Source organism: Aquarana catesbeiana, linkage group LG03, assembly GCF_042186555.1.
Source record: "Aquarana catesbeiana isolate 2022-GZ linkage group LG03, ASM4218655v1, whole genome shotgun sequence".
NCBI lineage: Eukaryota > Metazoa > Chordata > Amphibia > Anura > Ranidae > Aquarana > Aquarana catesbeiana.
Window position 1 is genome coordinate 515,078,862 of NC_133326.1, and position 26,265 is coordinate 515,105,126.

At 42.3% G+C, this 26,265-nt stretch overlaps 1 protein-coding gene across 2 annotated transcripts in view; it reads left to right on the forward strand.

The window, feature by feature from the left end:
• The window catches only part of SGCD (sarcoglycan delta), a 628,273-nt gene that overhangs the window by 298,796 nt on the left and 303,212 nt on the right, over window positions 1-26,265 (forward strand). For both annotated transcript variants that reach the window (XM_073621164.1, XM_073621163.1), the window contains one exon: window positions 21,401-21,586. In XM_073621164.1, coding sequence (XP_073477265.1) covers window positions 21,401-21,586 — 186 coding nt within the window. The remainder of the gene's footprint in view (window positions 1-21,400; window positions 21,587-26,265) is intronic.

A 26,265-nucleotide genomic window follows, 5' to 3' on the forward strand; every position in this document is an offset into this window, starting at 1 on the left:
TGTAATTGACTGCAAAGGATTTGCATCCAAGTATTAAAAAGTGAGAGTTTGATGGATGATTATTAATCTGTCCCATTACTTTTGGTCCCTTAAAAAGTGGGAGGCACATATACAAACTGTTGTAATTCCTACACCGTTCACCTGATTTGGATGTAAATACCCTCAAATTAAAGCTGAAAGTCTGCAGTTAAAGCACATCTTGTTCGTTTCATTTCAAATCCATTATGGTGGTGTATAGAGCCAAAAAGATTAGAATTGTGTCGATGTCCCAATATTTATGGACCTAACTGTATGCAAAGAGAAAATATTTCAATAATATGAATTCAACGTTTAGTGGCAGTGATTCAAGCTCTTTATGAATGTAATAAATGTGACTTTAGTACTCTTCTAAGATTAGTCAAAGATATGTCCTCTTGTGCTTTTCCTGATAATCAGTCAGCTGTGTGTGTCGAAAAATATTACCTCTTGCTATACCACTCTGGCCTTACATATCCTCTGCAATCTCCTAGGAGTCTATTTTTCTATGAATGTCACTGAAAGCTTTTTTTTTACACAAACCAGTATGAAAATGTCACTTATGTGCGTTTGCCCTTTAATGAATTGCTAGCCTGCTTTGCCTGTTTATTCGCATAGATCATGTGAAAATATGTTTAGTTCAGGTGAAGCTGCTCATATAGCATTGAATTGATTCCTTTTACATTAAATTGAATAGATATTCAGATATGGATGCTAAATTGAATAGTCGCTTAGAAAGATGCTTTTCTAGCCATCTGGATCGAAGTTGATTTATTCCCTACACTGATCCCTAGACTAACACACAAACAATTTATATGTATTTTTCTAAATATCGTCATCGAACCATTTGATTATCTCAAGTTAAATATTGACCCTGTCATTCAGAATATGTGTTTTTGTGGATGAGATGTAGTGGAGTGATATGTATTTATTATACTTTATGAACAGTTTTGTATCTGGCCGAGACCTGTCTTTATTAATGAGAGTTGATTAGCGCCTGTTAACCGGTACCGTAAACAATAAAGCAAATTAAGGCTTTTTCTTCACTTCTGTAATAAACACATTTTTACAGCGTGGCTTCCTTTCTTGACAGCTTCTAAATAAGTTGTGTTTGTATTGTTCCAGTTTACCGGTCCTCATCCAGTTTATTTGTTAATACAATGCATTCTTTTATTTATTCTGTTGTCTGGCTGACAGAAGGCAACAGTCAATTCTGTTTTGTATTCTGCATTATTAAGTTGCACAAAACCATGGCATGTTTAGTAAGAGATTGGGGAAAGGAATGCAAAGAATAAACATATCATAAACAATAATATGGATTAAAGTGCAATTTGACCTTGAAAGAAGACTTCACAATTAAAGCTAAGCTTCAGGCAGATAAAAAAAATATCAATTTATACAAGCATTTGTTCATTATTCTCTTGCTTTCCATGTAACACATATGTGCAGCATCAAAGAGGATGGCCTTTAACAATCACACGCCACACATATGCGTTAATGGATGCCCAAGGTTTCTGTTCGGAGATCGCACTAACTGTGTGCTCCCAACACAGTGGCCATGCTCTCATTGACAGCTCTTGGTCTATAGTCATGATCGGAAGCCAGTGGGACCGACACCCGATCATGTGACCACAGTGACGGTCGGTCACAGTAGTCACTTGATTAGGAGGTTTGCCCCCCCCCCGGGCATACATTCTTACGTAAAGGAATGCCAGGGCTTGGCGAGAGGGGGTTTAAAAATAACACTAGAACACTGTTCACACATTCGTGCTTTAATGTGCTTGACGAAGACATTAAAACCTGTGTGTCATCAAAGGCAATGTTATACAAAGAGCCTATGCAATGCATTTTTGAATTGCTCAGGTCTGTTTTTGTTGTCCGCTTTCATCTGTTTTGATGCCCATAGTAGTCATGATGCATTCTGCCTATATTTTCAAGCGTTTTCAGCCTCTGGTAACATGTCTAGTTTTTTGTTGGCCAACATTAAAAACTCATGACACATAACCACACGATCACCACCTATGGTTTCTCCTCATCGCCATCTCCCTACTCTCCTATCCTGGACAACCCTAAGTTTCCCCAGGCCTTCAAAACAGGGTGATTAAACTTCTGTCCCTAAAGCACAGGCTCCTCAATTTATCAGAAACTTGGTTTGGTTGTCAGCTGCTGAAGTGCTCCTTGACTTCTCCCCCTTGGGCCCCCTTCAGATTTTCCAATTATCCCATTACCTCCAGTACTTACCCAATGTTCATCTTTTCTAAAGCCTAATGACTCAATTTAAAAGTGATTGCCAATCCTCCAGACCAGTTCAAATCTTTGCTATGCCTACAAACTGCTTCTTATGGGAACCCTCTCTAACCCCACTCCACTTCCTAGACCAATGGAAAAGGGACCTCCAAATACTTCTCTCTTCAACTGCATCCATCTGTAATAGATATCAGATATCAAGTTATAAAACCATTACCCATTGGCATCACACCCCAGCACTTTTAAACCCCATTCTTTGGACCTGCTCGAGATGTGGTTTACAGCTAGGCAATAATGTTACATATTTTTTGGTCTTGTCCAGTTCTACTAACTTTCTGGGCACAAATCCATACCATGTCCACATGACTCTATTGGATAGATTTCACCTTTACAGAGGAATTCTAGGAACTCCTCCCTGGCCCAACCCCATGCAATTCCTACCAGAACCCTTTCACCCCTAGCAATACTTAGCTGTTTCCCCTTATCACCTCCTTGGATCAGTGACAATCAAGTCTATGCTTAAATTTCTACCCCCTTTTCTATTTATCACATTCTATCGTAACCTTCCCCCCCTTCCTTGTACTTCCCCATCCCCATTCCTCTCTCACCCTTGGGTAGGAGATCTGGCTACCCTGTCTGATTTGTCTCTCCACATTGCCCTTCTTTTTTAAATTACCCTCTCCTGCTGTAATCACAGTGCTCTACCCACCTCGCCCACCTCACTTTTGGCAGAGGAAAAATAAGCTTACAAAAATGTTCCCTCATCCTTTTTTTATCAGTGTTTTCCACTTCCTCGCAGGGTTCCAAATGAATTCCTAAAATTGTTATCTGTGCTGGACTCTGAAAAGCTCTGTCCAGTAAAGTCCTACCCTGGTTTGAGTTGGTGGTATGAATGCAAATCCATATAAAAGCCATGACCCTCTGCATAAGAGTGGTCAAGGAGCGCTTGTTGTCATAAAAAGGGAAACGAACCTGTGTGCCTCTCTGAAATTAGAGTCACATTGTTACGTGAGCCTGTAATGACTCTGGGTCCAGTAAAGTTGCTCTCCCTGGCCTCAGATACGGCTTAGCCATGAAGTTCAGGCCTCCCTCCTAACGTTTAGCAGCACATAGCCAGGAGGGAGACCTGAACTTCATGGCTATTCATATAACATACTAAAACCAAAGTAAGAACTTTATTGGACAGGTATTTTTAGAATACAGCATAGATAACACATTTTCTAGAGATTAACACTTGACAGTGGAATTATGTGTATTAAGAGAAAACAGAAATTACTTTTTTCCCAAATAGAAAATTGTGCATACAATATTCATATTCTACTAGAAATCCTCAACTTGATGATTATACTAATGTACCCAAATGCTCCGTATACACAATTGGATTTTCCGACAACAAATGTTGGATGTGAGCTTGTTGGCTGAAAGTCCGAACGTGTGTATGCTCCATCGAACATTTGTTGTCGGACTTTCCGCCAACAAATGTTGGCTAGCAGGTTCTTAAATTTTCAAAACCTTGTTGTCGGAATTTCCAATCGTGTGTACACAAGTCCGACTCACAAAAGTTCAGGCATGCTCGGAATCAAGCAGAAGCAGCTGCACTGGCTATTGAACCTCCCTTTTCTTGGCTTGTCGTACATCTCACCACGTTCCCACGTTCGTAATTGTTGGCCAACATTTGTATGACCGTGTGTATGCAAGACAAGTTGGAGCCAACATCCTTCGAACAAAAATCCACGGTTTTGTTGTCGGAAAGTCCAATCGTGTGTACGGGGCATAAGATGTAGATCAGGAAAGTAATATCTGGAGATCCCTGAGATCCTAAATTTATCAAATGTTCCTTTAGTAAACAAGGATGACAAAAGCTAATTTAAAGGTATACTGATCAGGGGTTTAGATTTATTGTGCATGAAGCATGACAGCGCTCAACAGTAAGATTGTCATTTTATTCTACGGGGCACATTCACATCTGAGTGATATGCTGTAGCTTATCATGTCAGAGAAGTGCAAATCTTTCTTTTGGGCAGGCCCATAAACGTGTAAAAAATGTTAACCTAAAAAAATGGCAATCACTGTCCTAAATCTGAAGGTCTGGTTAAAATTTGAAATAACATTTTATGAAAATGTTAAAAGTTTACAAAGGGCATCCTTTTTTAAAGAAAAAGCAAGGTTTACAGTATGTTTCTTTTAGAATTGTACACTTACATATACCTGTACTATTTTCAGTCAGACAGAATGGAATGTATCCATCTAGCTTGGTATTCGGGATCCTGCCCTTGCAATGTAATCTGCTCCCTTATGTGACTTGTGGTTTTAAATGTCATAGCAGCACGGTGTTCTGATGTATCGGGTCATATTTAGTTTGAGCAATGCTAAGCTACAGAAAATAAGGACACATCACATATTTATGTTGGATTCCACTGGTTGTACAGTTCTGCATTTGAAGTTTTTGGAGGGCAAAGCAACAGGTTCCCTTTCAGTCCTTCTTCCCCATCAGCATACACTCACCTTGACTTTACCACTCATTTTGGCCTCTAGAAGCAAGGAAGCCTTGCTCCTTTATTTTGACAGTACTGGGTGATCACTAGGCACTAGTGCTGTCATATGGAATATGTCACATGTACCTTCAACTATTTTTTGTACTTCCAGCCTCTCTACTGAGCATCAGGGGAGTAAAGATAAGGTTCGTATATCCTGCTTGGGGGGGGGGGATTAAAGGACAATTAAAGGAGAAGTCCAGCCTGAGCTTTTAAGGCTGGGCTTCTCCTAAGGGTCACAGGAGTGCAATTCATTTTGCACTTCTGTGACCCGTTTTCAGCGGAGAGCGGTCTGAAGTCTGCTCTCCGCTGACGTCACTGTAATCAGTCCAGGCAGCGCATCATCCCAACTTAGGAAGTCTTGATCCGCTAGCACTTTCACCTAGCAACAATAGGGTCACTGGTTCAAATCCTGACCACAACACCATCTGCCTGGAGTTTGCATGTTCTCCCTGTGCCTGCGTGGGTTTCCTCCGGGTACTCCGGTTTCTTCCCACACTCCAAAGACATGCTGGTAGGTTAATTCTATCCTGTCTAAAAAAAAATTGGCCCTAGTATGTGTATGTGTTTGTAAGCGCATTGGGACCCTATGGGGTAAAGGACCGTGCTACACCCAGACGGACTCTGGCGGCAAGCGCCCTGAGGCGTTTTGGTTCGCATAGGCAGCGCTGTACAAGTCACTCATTCATTCATTCAGATGGTCACCCTCCGCCCCTCCAAAGCTCAGCGCTCCAATGAGCGTAGAGAAGAGATGCTGACTGACAGGCAGCATCTCTCCGCTCGGAGAGGTGAGAGAACCGAGCCATGGGCGATGTTCGGTGGCTTGGTTCTCAGTGAAGAGATGTGGGGGACAGATGCAGCATCGGTCTGATGCTGCATCTACTTAGGTAAGTATGAATACCCCATAAAAAAACCCATACGTTCCTTTTAAAGCCTCAACAGTACTCTGTCTTGGCAGAGCTGAGTAACAGCCACACCCGTCATGACATGTGTCACAAAGACTGGTATTGCAGAGGAGAGGAGAAGGAGTGTCTGACCAGGTCTGTTAATATGTGCTGATTACTTCATGGACTGGGTCTAATTCTGCTGCCTGCTGTTTCATTAACATTTGCCATATTGATATACACATGATCTTGCTCATAGCAAAATCTTACATAGTCTGTAGGCTCTATGCATGTAAAGTTCGTGCTTGCGTTTACATGCGTACAGTGTGAATGGACCCAGTTAGCTGCCACCACAGCTCAGGGTTGACATGTATAGATCAACAATGTGTAGCCAGCAGTGGCATAACCGCTCTTCAGACACTATTGATGTTTGCATCTGCCCTGAATGACTCATTTATATGACTTCCAACAACGTATTTTCCAAGTATTATATGACTGGCTGTGATTTTTTCCTTTGGTGCTTTGAGTCACTATTCAATCTGTATGTATGTATTGTGATATGTGGGGGGTTTCCCTCAAGGTGTAATGCTTCCCAATGAGTTAACTCCAGCCAGGTAGTCCTGTTTTATGGCTTGTTGGCCAACTTTAATTTGAAAAGAATGTAAAAGTTCAAGAACACAAACAGTTGCCCTTGCAGGCAACCATCCTTGTAAACACAAAAATAAATGACATTAGGCCTCCTGGCTCTCTTGCAGCACAGCTGTTCAAGCCTTAAGCCTAGGCCCGTGGTCTGGTCCCACAGAGCAACTCATAGCATGGTGGTGCTCCTGTGCAATCTCTACACCTCACTTTCAGCTCTCCTATCTTTCTCGACTCTCTCTGCATTCTCAGCACTCTTGCAGCTCCCCTCTGCAGTGGCCTACTGCCTTGCCTGGACAGGGAACCTCCTGTATCCCGGATGGAGCCCTAAACTACTGACAGCCCATTGCTTATAAATGTTTTGGAGCCTGCTGGTCTTCATACCTCCCAAGACTTTTTGAAGCGTATGAATTCCAGAGCCCAATCCCAGAATTCCAAACCTCTAGAGAACTGAAACATCGATTTTTCTCCACTTAGAACAGCCATTCTGGAGCCTCTCAATTTGTGTTTGTGAGAACCCTTAGGGTCCTTTCACACTGGGGCGGTTTGCAGGCGCTATTGCGCTAATAATAGCGCCTGCAAACCGACCCGAAAGTGCCGCTGCTTTCATTCCAGTGTGAAAGCCCCGAGGCAAATCCGCCCCGCTAGTGGCCGCATACCGACGGTAAAGCGCCGCTTACAATAGCGCCACTTTACCGCCGACACCCGCCCCAGTGTGAAAGGGCCATTAGTGCCTTTTACCTCTTTTTTTCAGTGGCAGGGATTAGCACTGTTATGCCCTGTACACATGATAGGATTTTCCAATGGAAAATGTGTGATAGGACCTTGTTGTCGGAAATTCTGACCGTGTGTGGGCTCCATCACACATTTTCCATAGGAATTTTCGACACACAAAGTTTGAGAGCTTGCTATAAAATTTTCCGACAACAAAATCTGTTGTCGGAAATTCCGATCGTGTGCACACAAATCCAACCTACAAAGTGCCACGCATGCTTAGAATAAATTAAGAGACGAAAGCTATTGGCTACTGCCCCGTTTATAGTTCCGACGTATGTGTTTTACGTCACCGCGTTCAGAACGATCGGATTTTCCGACAACTTTGTGCAACCGTGTGTATGCAAGACAAGTTTGAGCCAACATCCGTCGAAAAAATCTATTGATTTTGTTGTTGGAATGTCCGATCAATGTCCGACCGTGTGTACAGGGCATTACAGTACTGTATACAGTAAAACCTTGGATTGCGAGTAACGCATTTTACGAGCGTTTCGCAATACTAACTGTTTTCAAACAAAAAATCCTGACTCGAATTGCGAGCGTTGCCTGGCAAGACAAGCAGGATTCAAGCCTCTGGGGTGTGCAGTACCGCATGTCGTCAGAGGTGCGGGGGCGCCACTGATGCTCGGAGACGCTCAGAGCTGCTCGGAGACACTCGGAAACACTCCATTCCTGAGTGTCTCTGTGCTTCTCCGAATGTCTCCGAGCGTTTCCGAGTGTCTCCGGCGCCCCCCACCTCTGGCCACATGCGGTACTGCATACACTATCTGTGACACTGGAACTAATTATCTGAGTTTCCATTGATTCCTATGGGGAAACTCGCTACGAGTTATACGAGTGCTTTGGATTACAAGCATGCTTCTGGAATGATTTATGCTCGTAATCCAAGGTACTACTGTCTATCTATTCAATTGCATGCAACTCTTGACAATTCTATGGGCCAGCTCTCTGGCTCTCTGACACCATGTGTGATAGGGTTGAAAGCCTTTTTAGAATTTTTTTTTTTTTTACAAAGTAGATTGCCAAGTTATTCCTCATCTCTCTCTTTGGGCTTGGGACTGGAGTGCTGAATGTGATAACATGTGCAAGACCAATTTGTACACACATACTAGGGACAATTTAGACAAGAGCTAATTCACTTAACAGCATGTCTTTAAGGTGTGGGAAGTAACTGGAGTAACTAAAGGAAACTCATGTAAACATAGGGAGAACATGCATACTCCATTCAGCAAGCATCCTGGCCAATTTTCGATTTAAGGACCCTATTGCCACAAGGTATAAGTGCTAACCACTAGGGATGGGCGAACAGTTCGGCCTGAGCATAAGTTCGAGACGATCTTTGGTTGTTCAGATGTTCTGCGAACACCGAACAATATGCGGTGTTCGGGGCAAATTTGAAAGCCGCCGGAACACCGTTAAAGTCTATGGGACATTAACATGAAAAATCAAAAGTGTTCATTTTAAAGGCTTATATGCAAGTTATTGTCATAAAAAGTGTTTGGGGACCTGGGTCCTGCCCCAGGGGACATGTATCAATGAATTTTTTTTTTTTTTTAAACGTCCGTTTTTTCAGAAGCAGTGATTTTTTTAATGCTTAAAGTGAAACAATAAAAATGAAATATTCCTTTAAATATCATGCCTGGGGGGTGTCTATAGTATGCCTGTAACGTGGCACATTGTTTAGAACAGTACCACAGCAAAATTACATTTCTAAAGAAAATATTATCATTCAAAACTGATCTTGGCTGTAATGAATTGTCAGGTCGCGGCAATACAGATAAAACTCATTGAAAAAAAGAGCACGGGGTCCCCCCCAGTCCATTACCAGGCCCTTTGGGTCTGGTATGAATATTAAGGGGAACCCAGAACCAAAATTAAAAAAAAAAAATTGTGTGGGGGTCCCCCTAAAATCCATACCAGGCCCTTCGGGTCTGATATGAGAAGTAAGGGGAACCTTGCGCCAAATTTTAAAAAATTGGTGTAGGGGTCCCCCCAAAATCCATACTAGATCTGAAGGGTCTGGTATGGTTTTTAAGGGGAACCCTGCTCCAATTAAAAAAAAATGGTGTAGGGGTCCCCTCAAAATCCATCCCAGACCCTTATCTGAGCATGCAACCTGGAAGGCCGCAGGAAAAGAGGGGGTGATGAGGGAGCACCCCCCCTCCTGAACCGTACCAGGCCACATGCCCTCAACATGGGGAGGGTGCTTTGGGGTAGCCCCCCAAAGCACCTTTTCCCCATGTTGATGGGGACAAGGGCCTCATCCCCGCAACCCTTGCCCGGTGGTTGTGGGGGTCTGTGGGCGGGGGGCTTATCGAAATCTGGAAGCCCCCTTTAACAACGAAACCCTGAGATCCCGCCCCCCCCCACCGTGTGAAATGGTAATGGGGTACAAGTGTAAGAATGTTAAAAATGACAAGGACAAGGGGACAAGTCCTTTATTAAAAATAAAAATATAAAAATGTCCCACAATGTCCATTCATCTTCTTCTATCTCCCCACGGCGAACCAAAAAAGAAAAAAAAAAAGCCGAAACCGATCCGCCTCAATGGGAGGCTCCCGCCGTGTGACGCTTCAGCTCCTTTGACAGTTCTAATATAACTGAGGGCGGGGCCACCCGGTGATGTCTTTGGGAAACCCAGCCCCCTCTGACACCACTGATACTTTCCCACGGCTTCCCCTGTGGCGTCAGAGGGGGCGGGCCACCTGGTTACGTGGTGCGAACCGAATCGGGGGGTGTTCGGCTCATCCCTACTAACCACTAAGGGCCAATTCACACTATATGCAGTGTCTGTCACTGCAGGGCCACACGGGAAACAATTTTCTCTGTGTCCTATTCACACTTCAATGCAGCCTAGCGCTGCCCTGAAATGCAGACATGCTGCATTTTATCGCAGTGCACCATGCTGAATCGTACTGCAGTGTCAGGCAATGCAGCGCATCGCGCTGCCTAACATTGCAGTGAATGAAGTGTATGTTTTATACACTTCAATAAAGCTTGTACAAAAGAAAGGGAGCGGTGTGTTGTGTGCTGAATCTCGCACCACACTGCTCCGTATCGCAGCAGGCAATGCAGCCAGGCTGGAGCAGTGAATTGCTTCGGCTGCTGTGTGTTGTGGTGTGAATTCACCCATCGGCTGGCCATACACTATCCAATTTTCTTATTGAATTTCCTTTACATTTCAACTATGCAGAACAAGGGCCTGCCTGATTGCATGCACATTGAAAGTGTTTAGATGTGACCTCGTATTATACGGTTTTGGTAAATCTAAAGTACAATTGAATAAGAAAATTGTAAAATGTATGGCCAGCCTAAGTCACTGGGCTGCCCCCACCATAGCAGAACAAATAGGTATAAGGACTTCTTACTTACCTAACTTTAGTCTGACTTTCCTCATCTGTATATTTGATTCAGGACAGTGACTCAAAAATATTAACGCCAGAATGTAAGCATAATAGCCAGGCAACTAGCATTTTCAGAACGAGAAGTCAGCAAAAGCATTCACAATGTTTCTCTGAGAATAGACTTGCTTCTAATCTGCATGAACAGTTGCTGTGATCCAGGCAAACATAAATATCCGTAAGTATTCCTGATAATTTGAATAACCCATCAAAAGTCACTGAGCACTCACACTGTGCTTTAATTTTAATCGAGTTCGGTTTAACATATGATGAAATATTGTTACATTCGCTTCAAAGGATACATGAACACCCGCTGATATACATATAGAATACCTTTTATATTTAAATAGAAAAAAAATGACATATTGGTATATTGATTTTGTAGTCTGTGCTCTGTGATTGTTGGTAATAGTTCTTTTTTTTAAAAAGTCATTATTTCCTGCACACCACTTGAGGGTTTATGTCAGGACTACAGCAGGGGTGCCCGCACAGGCTCATAAAGGGAACCTGTTACAAGAGAAATGCAAAGGTTGCCATTGATGGCTTTCTTCAGGAAATACCATCTGCCTGGTGTGCTCTGGTTAACTTCCTAGAAAAAGCATGCAGCAAGTGAAGTAAAGTTCAATAAAAGCATTCGATCTGTACATTTGTTCTGGATCAGAAAAGAGAGATTAGTCAAATCAAAACATCAGTATGACAACAAAGTAAGTAGCATTTTCAGAAGGAAAAGTTAGCAGTGACAGCCTACATTTTTTTTTTCACAATTTCCTTTAAAGCTGAACTGCACAATTTTATAAAGGGGGTAGGGGGATAAGGTATAAAGCCTCATTCACACTGCCCACACACTAAACTCTGTGTTTTTAGCCTGCAGGCAGCTGTCAGTTTTTGTCTGCAGTGAGTTGTGGTGAGGGTCCATGTGATGCACGTTTCAGTTCATCTGAACTTTACTATTACAAATAATAATATGCTTAAAACAGTGGTAAACCGCCACAAAAATAAAAATTCAGCCCCCTGCAGGTTTAAGTCCTAATTGTACTAAATGCACCTAGGGTTTCCACCTGTCTGGGATTTGTTGGGGTTTGGAATCATGAGTCCAGGTTTCAGACCACCTGAAACCCAGACACAATATTCAGACTGGACTATGGCTTCCCAGCAGGGTTGCTGGCTGCAGTTGTGTAAGCCGATAGTGTCTGTTACACTCTCTTGCACACTGCCCAAAGCCAGCACTAACAATCCCCCCCCCCCCCCCCCCACACACACACACACACACACACAGACAGGAGAAGAGAGAGGTCTAAATCTATTCTTCTTCCTCCCACCCCTACCCCTCTGTGTCTGCCCACACTCCATCCCACTGTGCCTCAGAAAAGGAAAGTGGGGGGCCGGAAATTTAAAGTCCAGCAGCCTTAGATACATCTGGATGAGAGGTGCCAAGGAGTGAGTGAGCTCACCATCCATCCCTGTCTGTGACTGAAGTCTCCCCCATTCTGCCACATACCTGGTGGAAACTGAGCTGTTGAGAGGGCTTCTCTTGCACCTCCTGTCTAACACCCCTGGTAGAGATGACAGAGAGTGAAAGACGCAGAGTGGCACAAGGGCTGGTATAGCAGGTGGCTCAGGTTGGACCTTGACAGGAACCTGATGGTTGTGGATCATCGGATAGGCACTGAGAACTGGAACTCTATGTTGCTGGATCAGCAGGCGGAAGCATGGTCGGAACATAAGCCAGAGGTCATCAACAGCCGAGCAGAGCAGGTACTGGAACGTGAGGCAGAAGCAGAGACAGGATATAGAGCGTGTTCGGGACACAGTCGGGCAGCGAAGTGCAGAATCATGAAGCAGGAACAAGGTCAAACACAAGCTGGGGGAATCAGGAAGGCAGGCAGAAGTCCAAGGGAAGGTTCAGGTACACGCCGGGTCAAACACAGGAACACTGGAACAGATAAACACAGGTAAACAGGCCCTAGCTGAAAGACCACTCAGCAACGTGTGAGTGTCATTGCACCGTTTAAATAGACTGGTTGGCGCCAGTGGGCGCGTATGTGGGCGCGCACGTGTTCCTGGTTGCGGCCACGCGCGTCCGTGCAAACGCCAGTACACTGTATTCTTGGTGCACACATTACTGTGCACACGCCTGTGCGCCAACGCGCGTCTATCAACCAGACTTCTCTTACACCTTCTCTCTCCTGCCTCTGAGTGAGTACACTAAGGTAAATCAGGCTTCTCAGAGCACCCCTTACATTAGAGTTCCCATGTACATTAGAGTTCTCACCGTTCATCAAAGTTCCCCCTTAAATCAAGGTTTCCAGAGCATCCTTTATGTCAGAGTCCCCAGAGTTCTCCCTTACATCAGAGTCTGCAGAGTCCCCCCAGAGGTAACTCTGCGAGTTCAGATGTAAAAAGGGAACTCTGTGGATTCAGATGTAAAATGTTAACTCTAGGGACTCTTATGTAAAGGGGGACTCTTGTGATTAACTTAATATGATTAGAAATGTTATTTAATTGCAAAATACATATATGTATAGTTTATACTATAAAAAAAAATTGCTGTGCGCCATTCGGGTTTGACTTGAAGAAAAGGTGGCAACCCTATATGCACCACATACTAGCACATTATGACAGACTCACCTGCACACGGAGTCCTCCAGCATATCATCACAGCTCCCCAGCACTTCCTATCTTCACCTGGTCTTCCTTCTGGATTCGCAGGCTCCGGGGGTATGAATGGCTGGGGCTGCAATGATGTCACGAGTGGGAGCCCTGGCACAGAGCTCTGAAGATACCGCACTGGTATGCTGTCCCTTCAGAGCGCATGCGCCGGTGAGGTCACTGGCTGCATCCATGTGAATATCTCCTAAACCGTGCAAGTTTAGGAGATATTTACTGTACCAACAGGTAAGCCTTGTAGGATTGTTAAAGTTTTGAATTAAAAACTGCAAGTAGGCAAAATATTGATAGCAAAAGAGATATGCATATGCACAACTCAGTTTACAATCCAGCAAAGGTCGTGGGTGCAGGGGCGGCTACACTCCTGCCCATGTGCAGGAGTGATGTCATCCAGCACTGGCCAATGAAGACGGCTGCATCCCAGCACCCAGAAGAAGCCGGTATAAAATGCAAGCGCAGACAAGGGACCTCAGACCTTGGAAGGAGAGGTAGGTACTGTGGACATTGAACGTTTTTTTTTTTTTTTTTATAAGTGTAATCAATAAAAATGTCACCAGTGTATGGCCAGCTTAAAGAGGAAGTAAACTCTCCCACATTGATGCTTCTTTTCATTTAGTCCATTATAATAAGTTATTATCAAACTATAGCCACTGTAATCCAGCCCAAATTGCACATTACTTACTGTTTAAAGAAACTTAAAATAACTTGTTTCCAGAGGTAAGGCAGCGCCATCTTAAGTATTGTTTTCTGAGTCCACAGTAGAGTGTATTTCCGCCCTTACACTGAGCACTTCCTGTACTGTTATCCAAGCCTCCTTCTCAATCCAACGTTTCTATGGCAACCTGCTTCCCTGCTCATAGCTGACTTGTTTTATTTCATAGTATTTACTTGTGTCGATTATCTAGTGTTTGCCTATGTCAGTCTTATCAGCTTCAGCTGATAAGACTGCAGTAATGCTGTCCGATGCCCAGGTTTATACTCCATGTGATGTCACATGGTCCCATGGGGTGTAGTAGGAAGCTCTGAGTGATTATGCAGTCTCGTGGGATTTCAGTGTTGTGCCGTAGGAAGTCCTGATAATAGACGGACAAGCACACAGAGTGTGTCATAAATTAGGGATGATATGGGCATGCTCAGTGACGTCATTCTAAAGAACAAAAAGGATTACAACAATACTAAGCAAGTAAGGAGATATCTACAAGCAGTGTTCATTAGGGTTTTTTATGCTGATTTACATGGGACAAAGTTCTTGGGGAGAGTTTACAACCACTTTAAGGGCTCATGTAGATAGGTGGTCGCTGGTAATAATCTGGCGAGCCGATGTGATACCTCCATTACGAACACTACTTTTACAAGACTGAGCACTTCCGGCTCCTCCTTAATTCCGAGCATGCGTGATTGTACTTTGGACTTTTGTCCGACCAACTTGTGTACACACGATTGGAAAGTCCGACAACACACATTTGTTGGCGGAAAATTTGAGAACCTGCTAGCCAACATTTGTTGGCGGAAAGTCCGACCACAATTGTCCGATGGAGGATACACACGGTCGGACTGTCAAGATGCTCACATCCAACATTTCCCATCGGAAAATCCGATCGTGTGTATGCGGCATAAGCCTTCTGTATTTTCTCCAAAGCTAAAAAAAAGTCTGGTGTTCTGCTTTAAGATAAACTGGTTTGACGTGTACTTCATCAAATGGCATTGTTTGCTGTATACCAGTCGCAAGTCACATCTTCAAACAAAAAGAATCCCAGAATGTGAGAGTGTTTCAGAGAATAGATTATCAGTCACAGGGGAAAAAAAGAGTCAAAACACGACACATGGGCATTGAACAATGTCACAAGTGGATAATCGGCTTATTGTTCCTCATATCAATCTCTTAACTATGCTCACTTTTAAAGTGCCGCTTTCATTTTTTAATCCCTCTCCTGACATTTAAAGCTATATTCCACTGTAACCAACCCACACAGCACTCAAATGAAACGACGGATCTACCTAAAAAAAACACTGAATGCTATTTTCGGTACTTTTCAGCTGTGTCCATGGAAACTGTCCCCTGTAAGTACAAGTGCATTTTTGGAAAACCTGCAGCTTCGTTCTTCTCCTTACCCCATCATCAGCAAGCAGAATAATGCCCCAGTACTCAAATTGGCTTTGAGGAAGGAACTAGGACAGGTTTGTATAGAGACGGTCTACAGTCAGTTATAATAGCTGCTATTCGTATTCCTTTATAGATGATAATGACTCAGGGGACTGAGGATTACAATGTTTGAGCTAAAAATATAGTTTCACTTATGTGAGTAGCAGCTGCTTTGCAAAATAAAAAAAGTGCCATATACTGAAATGTAAAAAAAAAAGTTAAGGTAGATCAAGACTCTATGGGCCCATTAACACCAAAAAAATACCTTTGCCATGTAATAATTTTTATTACAGGCTAAACAAGAGGGGGGAACACATCAATGCCATTTATGTCAGATCATAAGTAAACGTTACCTAATTTCACTTTTTTTTTTTTTTAATGTATACGTTTTATTTTAACCTTCAGCAAAGCATTTATAACAGATAACAAAAAGATAGCCTCCAATTCAAAAAGACATATAACAATGACAGGAGTCCAGACGGGAGAATTTTAAACTGTTAAAAGTAAACATCTTGCCTGAGATAAGTCATTTACCACTTGCCGACCAGCCGGCGTCATTATACTGCGGCAGGGCGGCCCGTTCCCGCGAATCGCCGTAGCTGTATGTCGGTCCGTTTTACAGCTATAGCTATATGGCAAAAATGTCACAGTCCTGCTAAAAATTGCTGATCACCGCCATTACTAGTAAAAAAAAAAAAAAATTATAATAAAAATGCCATAAATCTATCCCCTATTTTGTAGACTCTATAACTTTTGCACAAACCAATCAATATACACTTATTACAATATTTTTTTACCAAAAATATGTAGAAGAATACATATTGGCCTAAACTGATGAAGACATTTTTTTTAATTTTTTGGGGATATGTATTATAGCAAAATGTAAAAAATATTGTTTTATTTTTTTCAAAATTGTCGGTCTTTTTTGTTTATAGCAAAAAAAAAAATAAAAACCGCACAGGTGATCAAATACCACCAAAAGAAAGCTCTATTTGTGGGAAAAAAAGAACGTCAATTTTGTTTGGGTACAACGTCGCACGACCACGCAATTTTCAGTTAAAGCGACGCAGTGCCATATCGCAAAAAACGGCCTGGTCATTAAGGGGGAAAATATTTCGGTGAACTTAATTTGAAAATCGGACGGCAGATCTTCCATTTTTTTTTTTGCATGCTGGTCACATATTGAACATGAAGATTTTACTAAAGTTATGAACCTTTGTAAACCTGCATTAAATTTGTGCATTATTTGAATAAACCTTTATCTGTTAAAAAAAAGTTATAAAAATTCTCGTACAAATACAAATTCGGAAGTGATGTCATGTGTTGTAGTGTATTTCTATTGTATTTTCGAATGACAACTGTACTGATTAAAGGAAAATTGTACGATCTGGCATCGTACGAGAAGATTTTTCGTGCTTGTCCGATTGGATAATATTGGATAAACTGTTGTGATTGGCTCTCGAAAACTGTGTACTAACGATCTGATAATCGCACGATCGCTTCAAAAGCGGTATTTTTCATGCTATCTTTGGATTGTATGTATGGGCCATAAGGCTCCATTTACACTTTTACGACTCCAAAGTTGCGAGTGCAACTTAGATGCAACTTTGACACAACTTTGGATGGGTGCAACTTGGATACGACTTTGGCTTTGACCAGTGATAATGGACAACTGTTGCACACAAGTTGAATTGTATAACATTCAGGCACGACTTTCATGCAACTTCTGAGGGTTAACATTGAAGTCTATGGCCCTCAAGTTGCATGAAAGTCGGACCAAAGTAGTGCATGAACTACTTTGAAATTGCTGCAACTTTAAGTCGCACATATATGAATGGTTATCATTGGAAAACATGGGGAACAACTTGTTATGCAACTTTGATGTCCAAAGTTGCATGACAAGTCACACAAGTGTGAATGGAGCCTTAAGCCCCTTTCACACTTCTATGACTTGGGACTGCAAAGTCGCATGACAAGTCGTTCCCCATGATTTCCAATGACAACCATTCATATTAGTACGACTTCAAGTTGTGCCAACTTCAAAGTAGTCCCTGCACTACTTTGGTCCGACTTTGATGCTAGTTACTTAGGCATTCCCTGAAATTGTGGCAAAATCTTGCCGGGCAATCATCTGGGACCTGTGACGTGTTTGCCGAGAGGGAGGGGGGAGAGGTGATCTCCCTTCCAGTGCCTCCATGCGCTGGGAGGAAGTGGGAGCTGGGATCTTTAAAAATACTGAAAAAAATATATAAATAAATAAACAGTCCAGAAAAATCAGTCTCTCAAATGGACCATAATGGTCAAATGGCAAACTCCATTATTCAACTGTGGTTATCCAATCCTTTCACCAAGTGAACACACCATCACCACAATAGGTTGGACTCTTACCAGAGAGCCTGGACCCTTTATTACGAAGGGTCAAACAGGCTTGATGAATATGTCCCGGTGGGGGGTCATCAGCAGGGGATGTACAAAGGAGCCACGTCAGGATCAGCTCCAGAGCATCCAGGGGACCCCACCCAAACAACGATCGTGTGGTCAGATCCAAATAAAACGTAAAACACTGGATAGTGTAAAACCTCTGAAGGGTTGCATTGAATATCAAGTATTGCACTTACACGTATCCATAGTAAAAACAGCATTGCATGGTAAAAAAGGAAGGCGGCCACCACAGAACATCCAAACATGTAAAATGCACGATAACAGGAACACACAGCTCATCCCCTGGGCTGAGTCCAACCTATTATGGTGGTGGTGTGTTCACTTGTTGAAGGGATTGGATAACGACAGTTGAATAATGGAGTTTGCCATTTCACCATTATGGTCCATTTGAGAGACTGATTTTTCTGGACTGTTTATATATATATATATATATATATATATATATATATATATATATTTTTTTTTTTTTTTTCAGTATTTTTAATATCAATCACTGTAGCGCAACACGTCTTTATTTTGTGGCATAATCAGCTTGTAAAAGGAGAGTACCAGGTTGGGTATTCACATTTGTTACTTTGTATGTACACTGGGGATTGGACACCATTTTGTGGTGTTTATATTATGTTTAGAATGCATACTATGGGCCACTTTGGACATAGACTTCATCTAGGCTGTCTTCAGCAGTATAATGCATTTAGCCACTATAGTAAAACCACAGAAAATATTAAAGTACGTGAACTATTTTAATTCTGTTTGGCCACTTTTATAATTCACGTGTCTCCTACTGCATAGCCAACAAGGGAACAATATTGTTTTTCTATTTCAACTTTGTAGTGCCCTGGGTCATCCGCCTGCCCATTGGATCATGACAATCATCAGATGGCTTATTTACTGTCCACTGAAAAGACCGCAGGCAGGAGAGACCAACCTAACAGAATTGCAAATCTTCTAGCTTGTCAAACATTTCAATTGTATGTATTTCAATTGTGCATGTAGCTATTTATCTGGCATTTCAGCACCATCATTTAAAGTTCAAGTGTTTTACTGCCTGTGGCCATTAATACTTTAGTGTGCGGTATACATCAGTTATTCCACCAGGAATACCCTTACATTCCATCTGTGAGAAGAAGCTCTGTCATAAGGACCACAAAGGTTTTGTGGTGTGTTTATTAGATAGAAGAGGTTTCTATTCATAACATCAGTTAGTAGCAAATATATAGATCTATAGGATGCAGGATCAAGTGGATTTTTATTTTACTTGGGGATAAGAATAATAAGTGCTTCAGAGATAAATGGTGGGAGTGTGGAATTTGCATATATACTGTACTTTGTCTAAAGCCATGAGGCAAGGGGAAAGCGGCTCTGTGTAGGTAGCATAAAACTCAACTGGTAAAGTGATAACAAAGGTACATAAAAAAAAAAACAAAACAACATATTTTACTTACTTGCTCTCTGCAGTGGTTTTGCAGAAAGCAGTCCCAATCCTCCTCTTCTTGGGTTCCCTGCCAGCACTCCTGGCTCCTCCTCCCTGCTGAGTGTCCCTATAACAAACGCCTTGCTGTGGGGGCACTCGTGTGGGCTCGCTCCCGAGCCCCGCACTATGTGTGCATAAGACACACAGAGTAGGGCTTGACCCTGCCCCCCCCCGCTCCCTCCTTACTGACTGTGATTGACAGCAGCAGGAGCCATTGGCTCCTGCTGCTGTCTCTGAGCCAACGAGGAGGGAGAAAGGCGGGACAGCCTTTGCTCTTGTGTACATCGCTGGATCGAGATTGGATCAGATAGGTATTAGGGGGGCTGCAGGGGAAGCTGCATACTGAGGTTTTTTGCCTTCATTCATTCTATGCCTTTACAACCACTTAAGCCCTCGGTGCAGGAGCCTTAGAGGGTTTCCATCTCTATAAATGTGTTGTGTTCCATAAATTACTTATGTATATTGTATTGGGCTAAGTTGCAGTCTTGTGCTGATATACCACCCCATGCCCTGTTGAACTGGTGAAGGGGTCTGGGACCCCTAACTGTTTTCTTAAAGCGGAACATTACCCATAACAGAATGATGGAAAATTTGTCCCTTAGCAAGGAGCATACATTCCACATTAATAATTATGCTACCAAAATTAGTGTGTGCTGTAAATTACCTCCAGAATTGTTCCTGTTTCTTCTTGCTGGCGGTTGCCATTTTTCTAAAACCCAAAGACCTAGCAGTAACTCATAAAGCGAAACTAAACCCCACACTTTAATGGTTTCAAAAAACAGTTATATTCCTGGAATGCTGGGATTGCTAACTGTCACATTTGCTTTTGTCCTCAACCAAACTGTCAAACCATTAAATGTCTGGTGTCATAACTGATCACATGTGCAGCACAGTGGCAGATCAAACAGAAGCAGCTTTGGCTGTAAAGGATATGAGGGTTTAATTCCGCTTAAAGGCTGTCAGCAGATCGGCCTCTACAAACTCGGCAATGTATGAAAATATCTAAAAATAGAGAGCAACTGAGCATATACAGAGCAGAGTGAAAAAAATGACTGGATTCTAAACAGCATAGGCACTTATTTTTAATGTTTTACATCTGCAAAAGGGACTAGCCTGAAGTGATCTAGCAGGAATTTCATTTCTGACTAAAGATCTACCGCATATACTCGAGTATAAGCTGACTTTTTCAGCACATTTTTTATGCTGAAAACCCCCCCTTGGCTTAAACTCGAGTGAGGGTCTCCCACTGTGTCATGCAGTCTTAACTGTTCGGCGGCCGTCCGCTGTAACAAAGCCCCGCCTCCTCCTCGTCTGTGATGGACGGAACGCTGAACACTGATACAATGCTGGGAAACTGAATCAGTGTTCCGTCTATCACGGATGAGGATGAGGCGGGGCTTTGTTACAGAGGACAGCCGCCGAACAGTTAAGACTGCAGTTGCATGACACAGACACCCGCTGTTTGTAATCAAAGGTACAGGTAGGCACAGAAAGGCTGCAGATGGGCACAGTGAGGCTGCAGATGGGCACAGTGAGGCTGCAGATGGGCACAGTGAGGCTGCAGATGGGCATTGTTTACCAGTAGCTGCTGCATTTCCCACCCTAGGCTTATACTCAAGTCAGTAAGTTTTCCCAGTTTTTTGCGGTAAAATTCGGTGCCTCGGCTAATATTCGGGTCTGCTTATACTCGAGTATATACAGTACTTTAAATACTAATAGAGGAAAAACAAAAAGGCCAACATGGCGATGCACCTTTAGGATGTGTACATAACAGCCTGGGCTGACAAAAAGTGGGTTTATTGGTGCTGGCCATCTTTCAACCTAAAGGAGGATTGGCATGGAGTAGACTTTCCACAGGGCACAGCTCCAGAGACAAGGTGAGTATTAAAGCGAAAGCTTATTTAAAGTAAAAAAAAAACTAAATCTGGAGCTCTGCTTTAAGTGGGCAAAAGAACAAGCATGCTTTAGTTTATAATAAAAAAAAAAAATGCACATGGCCTTGGGTAACCTGACGGCTATTTTTACTCTGGCTGGAGTTCCTTTTTTAAAAATAGCATCATACTTTTTAAGGATCTATTTTAAAATACATTAGGTCTTTTTTTTAAATTCTGCTCCTGTCATTAGTTCTCAGCAAGAAACTTCAACAATTACAAGGTGTCTTTTCTGTGTGTTTGTTACAGATGCCTCAGGAACAGTATGCTCAGAGGAGCACGCTCTCCAGCAGCGAGGGACCCCATGTCTACAAGGTGGGGATATATGGCTGGAGGAAGCGATGCCTGTACTTCTTCGTTCTGCTCCTCATGATACTTATCCTGGTGAACCTCGCCATGACCATCTGGATACTCAAAGTCATGAACTTTACTATTGTAAGTAACCATGGTAACCAGACTGTAGAGCAAATGCTGGCAGTGAGCGTGTTAAGGAGGGGGTAGAGGGCGTCCTTTTTACCTCTATAAAAATATAGATCTATTCCTTTGTGCTAGTATGTTTTATAAAGCTGCATGATTTATTGTTTTTAGCCTCAGTCTATTATTTCAGACTTTTTCAATTGTAATCCTTTATATGAATCAGCGTCTATTTTTTTTTTTTTTTAATATTGATGGTACGTGGGTTGTAATTAACATAAAAAGGCTTCAGACCTGCATGCACAGTTCTCTTTATAAGTTGCTGCGAGCTCTATCATGCAAAACTGCTCCGACAAGCACATTGTTTTCTTTCCGTTGTTGTATTTATAAAGACCCTTTATTGCATAAAATATTCTCATGGTTGTCAGCGAAGTTTTATTAGAGCGGACCCTTCTTTGAGGAATAAAGTGTTTTCTCTAGTCCGAGGTTTTTAGGTTCCATAAACAAGACAAGAAGTGAGAGGATGTAAATAGATAGATAAATCCGCGCTTCGGACAATATACGAGCTGCAGCCTCTCCCTAATTAGTTCCCCAAAGGGGTCTAATTGAATAGATATGGTAGGTAGTCTGGGAGAAAAGTGGCGCTGCCCTATTATACAATAAAATATTTAATGGTGGATAAATTGCAACCTATGTTCATTAACGTAAGTGCCTGTAGGGGCTATCCCCTTGATGTGCCTAAATATGGTCAAAACTCGACCAATGCCCATGTACGTGAAAAACCAAAAAGCAAGTGGAAACTGAGGGTTAAACTCCAATCACCCCAGTATCAGAAAGTGCTTCTTATATTCAAATTGACATAAATAATGTGAAAATGACAAGTGTTTCTTTAAAAATTAATTAAACTAAGAATTAACCCCAGAGTTCAAAAATATTGTGACACTGAGGCATCCTATAAGGTGCAATGTAAAAACTGTTTCATATATTCAAATTGACATAAATAATGTGGGAGTGGCAAGTGTTTCCTTAAAAATTAAATAAATTAAGAATAAACCCCGTCACAATATTTTTGAACTTTGGGGTTTATTCTTAATTTATTTTTTATTTATTAATTTTTAAAGAAACATTGTCATTTTCACATTATTTATGTCAATTTGAATATGAGAAGCACTTTCTGATACTGGGGTGATTGGAGTTTAACCCTCAGTTTCCACTTGCTTTTTGGTTTTTCACGTACATGGGCATTGGTCGAGTTTTGACCATATTTAGGCACATCAAGGGGATAGCCCCTACAGGCACTTACGTTAATGAACATAGGTTGCAATTTATCCACCATTAAATATTTTATTGTATAATAGGGCAGCGCCACTTTTCTCCCAGACTACCTACCATAAGAAGTGAGAGGAATTCTCCCAAAAGTGAGGTGAAATCTCCTTTTAGACAGAACAGATGTTCCCATTGGATGGGCACCTTGTAATTTAAAATGATAAAAACATAAAAATGCAGTGCTTTCCTTAGCAAACTACACCAAAATGCACATAAAGTCCCTTTCCCTTTGGAAAAGATAGTCCTTAATAAGGTGAACAGGAACAGAGATCCTGAGTAGAAACCGCCACCTCCACCATCAACACACACAGCCTCTTACCGACTATGGTTGACCACCCTATTATCAGGTCAAATACACGCATTGGTAATCTCCTAGCGGCTCCAAGAGCGATCCCTTTCCTCAGCTAACCTGTCTGGTATGCGTCCTTCATGATCCAAATAATCACGCCAGAGGTGTCTCTCCGGCAAGCAACCCACCACATGAGGTCCACAATGTATATGTCTCAATCCCAAGCAGTAATCGTCTCTGCTTGGGAAACAATTGCTGTTTGGGATTGAGACATATGCCGAATTTCCGACTGGAAATGTTCGATGTGAGCTTGTTGTCGGAAAGTCCGACCATGTGTATGCTCCATCAAACATTTGCTGTCGGAATTTCCGCACACAAATGTTTGAGAGCAGGTTCTCAAATTTTCCGACAACAAAACTTGTCGTCGGAAAGTCCGATCGTGTGTACACAAGTCCGTCGCACAAAAGTTCACGCATGCTCGGAATCATGCAAAAGGCTATCGAACTGCCTATTGAACTTCCTTTTTCTCGGCTTGTCGTACGTGTTGTACGTCACCGTGTTCTTAACGTTCGGAATTTCCGACAACATTTGTGTGACCGTGTGTATGCAAGACAGGTTTGAGCCAACATCCTTCGGAAAAAAATCCACGGTTTTGTTGTCGGAAAATCCGATCATGTGTACAGGGCAATATACTGTACATTGTGGACCTTGTGTGGTATGTCTCAATCTAAAGCAGCAATCACAATCAGCAATCAAAACCTGACCAGCTTGTAAGTCTCTAAGCATGTACAAGCCAATGGGAGGAACCGCAACATGTAGTAGGGGAGCAGGTATTCTACCCATCTGAAAGGGTCAAATATTTGACCCAGTCTGGGAGAAGTAATGCAACAACTTTTCTAACACATGAGCCATCGAAAAAGTATGCGTATTGCCTCTTCTTTTACTAAGTTCTCGTTGTGTACAAGTGACCCTGTGGTGGCAGGGTCACTTTAAAGTGCATACTAAGCAAAGTAACAGGTCCATTTTACAGCGTCAAATGCTATTTTTCACCCTTCCTCCAGAATCCCAATTTCCCACTATAGCCAGCAGCAATACCTGATACTGGAAAAAATGGAGCCACCCTCAACTCAGTTAAAAGGTTATATTAAACTCCAGTTGCCAACCGATCATTTTGAAGCTTTGCAGTTGCATTTTTTTCATTCTTTGCTCAGTTTACATCACCCAGGTTTGTAACAGGTCTACTTTGTCTTGTCATTAAAAAGTTGCTTTTTCAATTTTCTGGTCCTTTATGGAAAACAGCGGGAACTGAAGTTTTACAGTCGAAAGAAGAAGAGGGGAGGTTATCGTAGGCCACAGGCTTCTTGCAGTATAGACGGGATTTTATTTTAGCGCAGAAATCTCACTTGGAAAGTAACTGTCATGTAGAAACAGCAGGAAGCCCAGTTGGAAAGTCAGTAGGGGCTGCAGGAGGCTCAGTTATAGAAGAGATGTGCAGCAGGAGGTTGAGCAGGGTTACAATATAGAAGGAGGCTACAGTATGTTACACAGAATAAGTTAAATAGGGAAGGTGGGGAGTAATTTCTCACCATGAACTTTTTTACTGTACAGAGAATTTCTGTTTATAACAAGTACATTGGTTTTAGTTATATATACAGGTATAGCTTCAAATCTTTGTAAAAGTTTGAATTCTTTACTGTGTCTTCTATATGTGGGAATTTCATCTTGTGTGGCATCGTAGGAGCACAATAGGAAAAGGTGCTCCCCTTAACAATACAAATATTATCTCAGCTAGCCAGTACAAAAGCCTAACACAATATTTTCAAGAGTTTTGGTTAAAAACTGAGGATTTTGTTGCATACATTTGCAATACATGCGAAGCCGCACAATGAGTTCTCTAACACTAGTTTGGACTTTCTTAACCAGGGTTGTGTGGAACCCTAGGGTTTGAGGTTGCTAGAGATTCCTTGAGAGGTATCAGCTTGTTCTGTATTATTGTGTCTGCATAGTTGTGGCACAAAGCCACTCGGCAAACCCAGCAGCATTTTTTTCATGTAAGTGCCCACTAACATCAACTATTATTTTAGCTGTCTGTAAGGGTGGCATTCTCACTGATCACCAATGTAGGGACTGGGAGCATTCTTCCTATTGACCAACAAAGCAACAGGGCATTCTTTTTACAGCAGGGTAAGGGGGTCATCTTCCACTGACACAAGTGTGGTAATGCTAATATACCATGAGCTGTAGATATAATCATTTTTAGCATAGGTTCTTTTAAGACCTGAAAATTATTTCCACAGTAAAAAGGTTGAGAAAGGCTACATTTTCTGAGTTACCAATTTGGGACATAAATACTGTATGCAGCAATGCTTAAAATAAGACCAAATATGCAGTGGAGGCAGTTCTATGCTCTTTAGGTCCCATCTGTAGGCAATATTGAAATGTTGGGTTCCTGCTAAACCGCCCGAGATTCAAACCGCCTATGACCAGCTTTAGTGCTACAAAAGAAACTTTAGCATCCAACACACTTCCAGGTGAGTCAGTTTCTGGTCTCCTGTTGAGCGTTGTTGTTCAATCTGGTGTCTCCTAATTCATGACCATACCCTACAGTGTAGTAGGTATTGTCAGATGGAACCATGTAGCCCAGGGGAGGACCAGATAGCCAATGCTTCTGAAAGTGATGGATGTTGAAGAAGATGCTAATAGAAAGAGAGAGAAAAGTAACAGGAAGGTAATTTCATTAGTGTTCTTCTTATCCTTTCACTGTTCAGTTACAAGCTGGAGAAGGTTCAAAACCTGTAAGTTTTCCTTTAAGTAGAAATTCATGGTTTCACCCTAGCCCCTAAATTTGGGTGTGACCCTTCTCTACGCAGGTCCGTACTTACATCCTCTAATGGCTGCAGCCTCTTGTGCTGTTTGCAGCCCAAGCTGGTAAAAATCTAGTGCTGGACTACTCACACCTGTGCATTAATGTGAATGAACCATACCTGTACTGGAGAAACAGTGTCCCATTCAAGTCCATAGGACATTAGTGTTCATGTTCAGGCAGCCTTGCATTAGAATTAAGCTAGGCTACACAGGAGGCTAA